At 46.8% G+C, this 10130-nt stretch overlaps 1 protein-coding gene across 1 annotated transcript; it reads right to left on the reverse strand.

Moving 5' to 3' along the window:
• Positions 1–607: 607 nt before the first annotated feature.
• Positions 608–2314, reverse strand: LOC123114441 (ribosome-binding factor PSRP1, chloroplastic). Its single transcript, XM_044535923.1, has 4 exons — positions 1897–2314; positions 1372–1797; positions 993–1101; positions 608–831 (listed from the first exon to the last, which is right to left on the reverse strand). Exons 1-4 carry the CDS (start codon positions 2140–2142, stop codon positions 707–709), a joined length of 906 nt encoding a protein of 301 aa, XP_044391858.1. The 5' UTR covers positions 2143–2314; the 3' UTR covers positions 608–706.
• Positions 2315–10130: the final 7816 nt, after the last annotated feature.

Raw genomic sequence — 10130 nt, forward strand, 5'->3', positions numbered from 1 at the left:
TTTGTTCTTTTTTTATATTCTATCACCATAGGCCCTGTTTCTATACTAGTCCTCCCCGGTCCGGTGAGTGCAAGCGGAGAGAGAGACGAGGAGTGCGTCCACCGTTGAGCCATCGACAGGTCAGGTGGAATCTTTTTGTGCCTTCACGTCTTTCTTTATTCACTCACTCACTCACTCACTCACTCAAGGGCGCACACAGTGAGAGCTAGCGAAAGGAAGAGGAGCGAGCTGCCATTACGGTCGGGAAAGCAGAGCAGATGGCCGCCGGCGGCGACGTGGCGACGGCCTTCCTGGAGACGAGCCTCGGCACCCGCCTCGCCGTCTCCTTCCCCGCCGCCTCCACCCCCGCCGACCTCAAGCGTACTTACCACTACCAACACCCTTCCTCCCTTGCTTGCTTGTCTACCTTTTTTTATCTCGAGCTGTTCCTGCCTGTCTATGATCTGTGATGATGGATCAGTCCCAGCTCCTGGCTGCCTCTAGCATAGTACTAACTAGAAAATATCTCGGCCTTTTAGTTCTTGGATCAGATCAATTCAGTTTGTTCATTTCCTGGGTGTGGATTCTTGGGTTTGTGCGTAAGACACCAGCACTTGTTGACACTTGCTTCATAAGACACCCACCACCATTATTATCATCAGGGAAAAAACAGACCGACTAATGCAGCTACAGCTAGTGATCCACTTGGTGTCATGGAGAGGAGACGTCAGCCGGCGACGGGGTGCTCCTTCTCCTTGGCGTTGACGGTGGCCTTGTCGACATGGCCGTCCTGCTTGGGGATGATGAGCCCGAACCCTCCCTCCTTCCTCTTGTACAGGATGTTCACCTCCCCTGCATTTCGTACCACACTTCAGTTCAGATAACTTCTCTTTAGTCAATCTAGTTCAGGTAAGTTCAGTTTAGTCTGGTTCAGATTAGTTAAGTTGAGTTGCAACTTGCAATAAGTGTTTGATGGAGCAAATGCAATGCTGCAACACTTGGGTATCTAGTACCTGTCTGCTCGTTCCTGAAGGCGTAGAAGTCGTGGTCGACGTTCTCCAGCTGCTCCAGCGCCTCATCCACCGTCAGCGGCGCCATCTCGAACACCTTGGTGCGCACAACCTGCAAACCAACAACAGCATACTTGATGAGCTCACACATCAGACCCTGGCACCAATTGATCAGTCAATCTTAAATCTTAACACAGCAACATAGATGAATTCACTTTCTCCATAAAGACTGATTCTAAATTCCTGCACTACATGATCAGATGATGAATGAATAAAAAGGTGCAAAATTGTCAGCCAAAACAGTTGTAAATGAGTGGCATTTTATTCCCGAATGCAGCATCAAAGAGAGATTGATTGATGGCTCAGACGGTGCAGTGGTCACCTTGGTGAGCACGGTCTCCTCGTCCTCGGCGCCGATGACCTCCACGAGCTCGTCATCGTCGTCATCCTCCAGCTCCTCTGCCTCCGACTCGTCTTCCACGTCGGACAGCCCGGAGGCCTGCCACTCCTTGGTGCCCTTGAGGTGGCGCACGTCGGTCTCCTTCTCCTTGATCTTCCTCAGCTTGCGCTTGACGACGGCGGCGGCGGCGTCGATGGAGGCGTAGGATGACTCCTCCTCCTCCTCTGCGCGCACGACGCCGTGGCGGCGCGTGAAGAGCGTGACCTCGCAGCGGGAGAGCTTGGGGCCCTTGCTGAGGTCGCCGCCGCGGGCGGAGAGGCGCACGTCCACCTCCCGCACCAGGTGCGCGTGGTTGTGCACCGCGCGCCCCACCTTGTCCTCGATGTGCTCCTTGAGCTTCTCCGTCAGCTGCGAGTTAGCCCAGAGAGCGGGATTCAGGTGGGGGGAATGGATGGCGCATTATTCGCGCGGATTGCGGGATTGGGGGGGAAGAAAGAAAGATGTTACCTTGACGTTGCGGCCCTGCATGATGAGGCGCGCCGAGGAGAGGGGGCCGTCCCAGGCCGCGCGCACGGAGACGGAGACGGGGGAGGGGCGGTCTGTGGGGGCGGCGAGGGTGAGGGCGCGGCCAAGGAAGCCGGAGCGGAGGGCGCGGGGGCTGCGGGTGGCGTGGTGGCGGGTGCGAGGGGCGAGGACGGAGGAGGAGGTGGAGGGCCAGGCCGTGGCCGTGGCCGCCGTCGCCGCCATGCTCATCTACTGGACGGACACAGAGAAAGACAGAGACTTTGGCAGCAGCTCCGGCGGAGAAGAGTGGCAAAGAGAAGATGGATTGGACTGGATTGGATTCTTTGAATCTTGGTTGTAGAGGGGAAGGAAGGAAGAGCAGTGTATGTAGTGAGGTGAGGGGAAGGGAGGAGCGGAGCAGTGATGTGGATTGGTCCTATCCTATCCACTCCACTCCACTCCAGATTTTTCTTTCCTTCACCGGGAAATGCCAAACACCGGCGTCGACGTCGGCGTGGCGGTGGCCGTGGGGACGGTAGACCGCACACACCGCCGCGTCGGGCTCGGGGTCTGCACCTGCCTGCCATATGTTCCAACGTTTCTTTCTGACAGCAACGAGCCGCTGCATCCAAATCCAATTCGAGTAGTACCATCGTCTCGTCTATCCAAAAAAAATGGATCAAATGCTTGCCGCAAACCTTAGAGCATCCCCAGCCAGTGGGGATTCGAGTCGCTTATACCCTTCAAGCACCTTTGGATGCCCAGTATAGTGAATTCCATAATTTGCAATACTTTTCAAATAACGCAAAACTTTTTCTAGAGCTTTCCAATGCACATCTCCTGGTTTTGAGACAAACCGGCTCAGTTTGCTAACAGCAAAAGAGATGTCAGGTTTCGTAGCACTGGCTAAGTACATAAGCGAGTCAATAATCTGTGAATATTTCAATTGGTCTCTAGCAATTCTTCGATTCTTTCGAAGCAGCACGCTAGCATCATATGGTGTTGGAGAGGGCTTGCAGTCACTATAGCCAAAGCGACTCAAGATCTTTTCCACATAGTGAGATTGAAGCAATGTAATCCCATCATCATCATCTCTCAACAACTTGATGTTCAGAATGACATCAGCCACTCCTAAATCCTTCATCTCAAAACAGCAAGATAGAAAATCCTTGACCTCCTTAATAACATTCAGTTTGTTCCGAAAATTAGTATGTCATCAACATACAAGCAAAGCATAACTCCCTTGCCCCCACCATGGCGATAGTACACACATTTGTCAGCTTCGTTCACAACAAAGCCTGCAGCTGTTAAAGTTCTTTCAAACTTCTCATGCCACTGTTTGGGTGCTTGCTTGAGTCCATACAAGGACTTCAGCAACTTGCACACTTTCCCTTCCTGACCATCTATTACAAACCCATCTGGTTGTTCCATATAAATTTCCTCATCCAACTCTTCATTTAGGAAAGCAGTCTTAACATCCATTTGATGAACGAGAAGACCATGTGAGGCAGCTAGTGAAAGTAGAACTCGAATAGTGGTCAGTCGAGCCACAGGTGAGTAAGTATCAAAGAAGTCTTCACCTTCCTTTTGGGTATAACCCTTAGCCACGAGCCGAGCCTTGTACTTTTCAATAGTACCATCAGGCCTAAGCTTCTTCTTGAATACCCATTTGCATCCTATAGGTGTGCACCCATAAGGACGATCAGTTATCTCCCAGGTTTCATTCGTCAAGATGGAATCCACATCGCTACGAACCGCTTCCTTCCAGTAGTCAGCATCTTCCGATGCATAGGCCTCCAAAATAGAACTGTGAGTGTCATCTATGAGATACACAAGAAAATCATCACCAAAAGACTTTGCAGTCCTCTGTCTCTTGCTCCTAGTAGGAACTTCATTGTTCTCCTCCACAGGACTTTCAAAGTGTTCCATCGAAATGGTAGGTTCAGTAATTGTAACTGGTTCCTGATTCGATGAACTAGGCATCTCCTGATTAGATGAGATAGCCATATCCTTCATGGGAAAGATATCTTCAAAGAAAGTCGCATCATTCGACTTCATGATCGTACCGACATGCATGTCAGGTACCTCAGATTTTACAACCAAGAATCTATAGCCTATGCTATGAAAGGCATATCCCAGGAAAACACAATCCACAGTTTTTGGTCCCAGCTTCCGCTTCTTTGGAATTGGTACATTGACTTTCGCCAAACAGCCCCATGTTCGCAGATAAGTGAGTTTTAACCTTTTCTTCTCCCATTCCTCGAATGGAGTTATCTCTTTATTCTTTGTGGGAACTCGGTTTAGGACATGACATGCAGTCAATATCGCCTCCCCCCACCGTGCCTTGGAGAGACCCGATGTGTTTAACATGGCGTTAACCAAATCAGTTAGAGTACTGTTCTTTCTTTCGGCCACCCCATTTGACTGAGGTGAGTAGGGAGGCGTCCTCTCATGGATTATACCATGTTTCGCACAAAAAGCATCAAGTTCATTGGAAAAATACTCTCCACCATGGTCGGACCTAAGCCTCTTGATTTTTCGATCAAGTTGGTTTTCCACTTCAGCTTTATAGATCTTGAAAAAGTTCAAAGCCTCATCCTTAGATTTCAGAAGATACACATGGCAGTATCTAGTGGAGTCGTCAATTAACGTCATGAAATATTTCTTTCCACCTTTTGTCAAAACACCATTCATTTCACATAGATCTGAATGTATTAGTTCTAGTGGTGCAAGATTTCTCGTCTCCGCAGTCACGTGAGTCTTACGAGGTTGCTTAGCTTGCACACACACTTGACACTTAGATCCCTTGACAGTGGTGAAACTAGGGATTAAGTTCAACTTCGCTAGTCGCGACATGCAACCAAAGTTAACATGACAAAGACGTGAATGCCACACATTTGATTCACTATTGTTGCAAATATGATTAACAACTTTATTGCAAACGTCTGATAAGGATAAACGAAACAGGCCTCCTGACTCATAGCCTTTACCAACAAAGGTTCCATACTTGGAGATTACAAATTTATTCGACTCAAAGACAAGCTTGTAGCCATCTCTACAGAGAAGAGATCCGCTAACAAGATTTTTATTGACGGGGGGGACATAATGCACGTTCTTCAGCCGCACGATCTTCCCCGAAGTAAACTTCAGATCGACCGTGCCAACACCACGAACAGAAGCACTTGAACCGTTGCCCATCAGCACGGTTGAAGTCCATGCGATCTGATAAGACGAAAACATGGAAATATCACCGCATACATGCACATTAGCACCCGTGTCAATCAACCAATCAGGAGAATGACATACTGAAAGAATAGTGGGGAATATATCATACCCAGCATCCTTCATGTCAGTGTCTCCAATGACAACATTAGCGGTCTTGCCGTCTTTCCAGGATGACGCTTGTCATAGCGATTAGGACAACTAGGAGCCCAATGATCAGGATCTCTACACACATGACAAGCACCTTTCTTCTTGTCACTCTTCTTCTTGAAGTTTGTGTGTTGTATAGCCTTGTTCTTCCCATCAAACTTTGCTTTACCATCAAGCTTGCCCTTATTCTTGAACTTGTGGGACTGGAAGTTTTTCTTCTGTACCAGATTGGCACTAGATCCTCCCTCAATACCTCGAGCACGTGTGTCCTTTGCTCTCTCCTTTTCTTCCACATCAAGAGTACCAATGAGATCCGGAACGGAAAACTCCTGTCTCTTATGCTTAAGTAAAGTAGCAAAGTTCCTCCATGAAGGAGGAAGCTTAGTGATGATACCCCCGGCAACAAACTTGTCCGGTAGCATGCAATTGAAGTGCTCAAGTTCTCTAGCAAATGACTGTATCTCATGAGTCTGCTCAACCACGGAGCGCTCTTCAGTCATCCTGTAATCATAGAATTGCTCCATGATGTACAACTCAGTGTCGGCATCCGAGACCCCAAACTTGGCCTCGAGAGCGTCCCACATATCTTTTCCATTGTCAATTGACGCATAAGCATCAACTATGTTCTCACCAAGAACACTCAAGAGAGCAGCCTTAAACAAGGTATCCATTTTCTGAAAAGCTTGTGCCTGTTGGGCATCTTGCTCTCCTTCAAGTTTGCCAAGAGTGGCGTCATAGCAGCTCATGGTCTGAAACCATCAAACTGCTCTCACGCGCCACCTCTTATAGTGGATACCCTCAAACATAGGAGGTCTCATGGAAGCAGCAAAACCACTCGGGGTAAATTGCCTATAATAAGGTTTTTGGATTGTTGGAAATATGAGCAATTTACTGAGTGATTTTATTAACAGAAATACTAGATAAAGCATGACTAGTGTAGCAGTGATAAAACAAGCCATGCGATTTGACAAAGAGAAGGTAAACAACATCTTCATATATGAACCGTAACTAAACATATCTTGAGCAGACAGTATAGCAAGTTGCATATATGAAATAGAGTCTAACATATTCAGGGCAAATACTAGAACAAGGAACTGTAGCAGAACCTCTAATAGAAAGGGGACGAACACGTACGGGCCAGCAGCAGCAGAACCTCTAATAGAAGAGGAAGAGATTCTGGTGCGTCTCTCTGGGAGGAGCGACCTCCCTTTTATAGGCGCAAGAGAAGGAGGCGAGAGGCTGCGCTGGGAGCTGAAGAGAACGAGGGAGACGAAACGAACAGGCAGCAGGCGAAGAGGTAATGTTTCAGCTTTCGCGTGCCCTTTCGTATACCCGTAGTGCGTGGCAAAAATTTACATCGGCTCGGCTCATTCCCGCAACCCGCGGCGGAGGAGCGCGCGTGGATGTCCCTCTTGTTCTCATGCTCATACAAGTGGAGAAGAAGCCTCCCTTATAAAAAGGTCCAATTCCCTCTAAACTAGCAAGGTGGGACTAAACTTTAGTTCCACCTCTTGCCTTGCACGAATGGGTTGCGTGGGCCTTTAGGATTTATTAGGAATTTCTGGAACTGCTATTGGGCTAGGCCCAAATAGACAAAAATTCCAGCAGGTAATGTGCGTCGAATATATCCTAGTATATATCCTAGTATTTCCTGAATGCTGATGCTTTGTTGGGTTGTATGCAAATATATATTTGACGCAGATAATGTGCAACGGGATCTTCAGGAGCCCGGTTCACAGGGTGGTGACGAACGCCGAGAGGGAGAGGCTTTCGCTGGCCGTGTTTTATGCCGTGGATGGAGAAACGGTGCTGGAGCCGGCGCCTGGTTTGCTGGATGACGAGCGGCCGCCAAGATATGGGAAGTTCAAGGCGAAAGTGCTATTGTGAGCTCGAGCTCACAGGCACCCTTTGCTACGGTACAAACAAAAAAATATTTAAAAAGTTTAAAAAAATCTGAATTTTTTTGGTAACAAACATTGATATATTTTTCACATGCGTACAAGTTTTCATGATCAAATGACATTCATGCAGGTCTCAGCAAAAAAAACAAAATCGATGCTTCAAAATGCTTTCAAAAACAGTTTTTTTGGAGCATGATTTTGTTTTTTTTGCTGACACCTCCACAAATGTCATTTCATCACGAAAGTTGGCACGCATGTAGAAAAAACATCAAAGTTTCTTGACAAAAAATTCAGATTTTTTTGAATTTTTTTACTATTTTTTCGGATTTTACTGTTCATCCGGGATCACTGGTGCCCGGGATCAATTCCTCCGCTTCCCAAGGCGAAGGATTTCGGTCTTTCTTTCAACTGAACATTTCAAGACCCTGAAAATACAAGCTCGACGGTCTTAATTAGTTTATTTTCGGATTTGTAGCAGTGATTTAATACCTATGGAGAATAAATTAAGAGTTGGTTTCTCTTCTGTGAGTCGGGATTTTATCTATAATATAATCGCCTTTCTTTCTTATAAGCGACCTGCTTCTTCGATGCTTAGCTGACAACCAGTTCGGTGTTGTTATTTTGTCATTTTTTATAAACTAGCATATATAGTAGCCTGCACAAAGTGTGCGGGGAATAGATTTGTGATCTTTTCAAAGAGTTGAAAAGAATGTTTTGCTGAAGTATTTGATAGTATGTGACATAATTTCGTGCAGGCGATACATTTGATTACGCGGATGCTGTATTTGCAAAATCTCATCTTGTGTTCTCAGAGAAGAACAGACTTGCTGGGAACTCCAGCATACTTTTCAGCTATTTGGTTAGCTCAAGAAAATATATCTGTCACTGAATTCTTTCACATGGTAACAACGATTACTTGAAGGTTGAGTGATATACATTTGAAAGAATTTCAGAGCCTGGTCTATTTGCGTGCTTACTATTTTGGCTTTGAAATTAGAACCTAGCTGTGCAATTGTACGTGTCAGCTCTTTGGTGAGCTGAAGGAGATCCATCTCAGTTATGCATGAAGAGGAGAAAACAAGCAACTTGCCAGGAGTTCATCTTAAATAACGACGCCGGCGATGACGAGCGGCGAGGGAAAACAGCTAGAAGCAACTACACCTGCAAGGTTTGTTGAATTGCTATGAAAAAATTCTCGAAGGAACAGCCCCGGACGGGTGCGGGTACGCGGGCGGGCGTACGTACAGCGACGGGTGCGGCATACGCGGGCAGGCGTATAACGTCGCGCGCGGACGTACGGCGTCGGGTGGGTATTCCTATACCTAATGTGAAATTATCATACTATCCACTATATGTTTTAGGGGGTTGTACTGAAGCACTCCCCTTCCCTGAATTGAGTGAAGTAACCTTACCATCAACATGAAATCCAACTTCCGTCGACCCGACCGTACCTTTTCACTGCATCAGCTTCTCCTGGCTGGCCTCATTGAAGGGGTCGCAGGATCCGGCCTCTCCCAATGACCTCCGCCTCTTTGGTGATTTCTCACGACGACCTCCCTCTCTCTCATTCCTTCAAATTTGCGGCTAAATCAAGTGGCCCGGCAATTCAAAAGCTCATAAGCTTTATGGCTTGTTACTCTATGTGTTGATCATTTCATAAATTTGTGGCTTCGCTAGCCCGTATGTGCACATGTTGTTTTACGTAAAGATGGAGAAGAAGCACTTCATCTATATGCATTGTTGGTTGAAGTTGAATTGGCAAAGCAAGTGGCTCGCTGCTATTGCCAATTCCATCAAGACAACCAGGCACAATGAAGTTAAAGGTGGTGATCCAACCGTGCCAACTCAAGATGAGCTTGCTCCAACCAAGAAGGTGATTAGAAGAACATGGAGAGGAATTGGAAGGAAGAGAAGGAGAAGCGAGAAGGAGCGAGGGCCAAGGTGATGGAGAAGTTTGAGGTCGTCATGACGAAAAGGAGGAGTTGGCAAGTGTCGCACACAATGAGGTGAAGGAAGGAAAGAAGGCGTAGAGGTTTGGCATCTTCATGGAACATGCAAGAAAAGAAGCTCAAGCTCGGAGTAGAGGTTTGGCATCTTCATGGAACATACAAGAAAAGAAGCTCAAGCTCGGAGTAGAGGTTTGGCATCTTCATGGAACATACAAGAAAAGAAGCTCAAGCTTGGAGAGAAGAAGCTTGAGATCAAGGTCGCTTAGGAGGACTTCAAAATGTTGTTTGTGAAGATGTCAGACTTGGATCCCAATGCGACAAAAAGACTGGAAGCTAAAGAAGGTATTTTGCATGTACACCCGGGCTGGCAACTTTTGGAATCGATGGATCTAAAAACTTGTTGAACATCCGATGTTTTTTTTTCTTTGGTACGGATTATTTATTTTTGCAACCTTTAAATGTATGCTTGAATTGGTATTGATCTAGATATACATGTCAAATGGAGGAGGCTGCCCTAATAGTAGCAAAGATAAGTCAGAAGCGAATGCGGACTACGGAGAAGATGGCATCTTATTCAGCAAACTGACTGTTGGTATGTTTTCCATGAGGCCAGCCAGGGAAAGCAGATAACTCAAGAGGATGGATGGATGGATAGATACCAGCTGCGCCACCAGGAGAGAATATACAATGGGTGAAGAAGTTTCTACAGCCAGAGAGGAAGCAAAATGAGTCCACAACATAAAATGAGGTTTGCAATTGTACACCCCACTGACTCCACCGGGGCTACACATGACTCTTGACTCATGCTCGATTGATTGATTTTTCCTTGTTCCATGGTTGCATGGCTGCCAATGTTGAGCAAAAACAACACATGGTGACACTTGAACTGGACCATCATCATCTCCCCCCTCTCCTCTTTCATGCTGAAAAAGGAAAAGGGTCTCTCTCTCTCTAGTAAACTAGGCACAGAACGGACCGACACCGACCGACCAACGCAGACAGACAGACGACCATC

This window comes from Triticum aestivum, chromosome 5B (genome assembly GCF_018294505.1).
Source record: "Triticum aestivum cultivar Chinese Spring chromosome 5B, IWGSC CS RefSeq v2.1, whole genome shotgun sequence".
NCBI classification, from domain to species: domain Eukaryota; kingdom Viridiplantae; phylum Streptophyta; class Magnoliopsida; order Poales; family Poaceae; genus Triticum; species Triticum aestivum.

What these genes read in the sequence shown, in the direction of transcription:
- LOC123114441 (XM_044535923.1), bottom strand. Translation starts at nt 2,142, where the DNA reads ATGAGCATGGCGGCGACGGCGGCCACGGCCACGGCCTGGCCCTCCACC. An exon ending in TGCAGGGCCGCAACGTCAAG is followed by an intron (nt 1,798 to 1,896) that starts GTAACATCTTTC and finishes GCTAACTCGCAG; the next exon opens with CTGACGGAGAAGCTCAAGGA. An exon ending in AGGAGACCGTGCTCACCAAG is followed by an intron (nt 1,102 to 1,371) that starts GTGACCACTGCA and finishes GTTGGTTTGCAG; the next exon opens with GTTGTGCGCACCAAGGTGTT.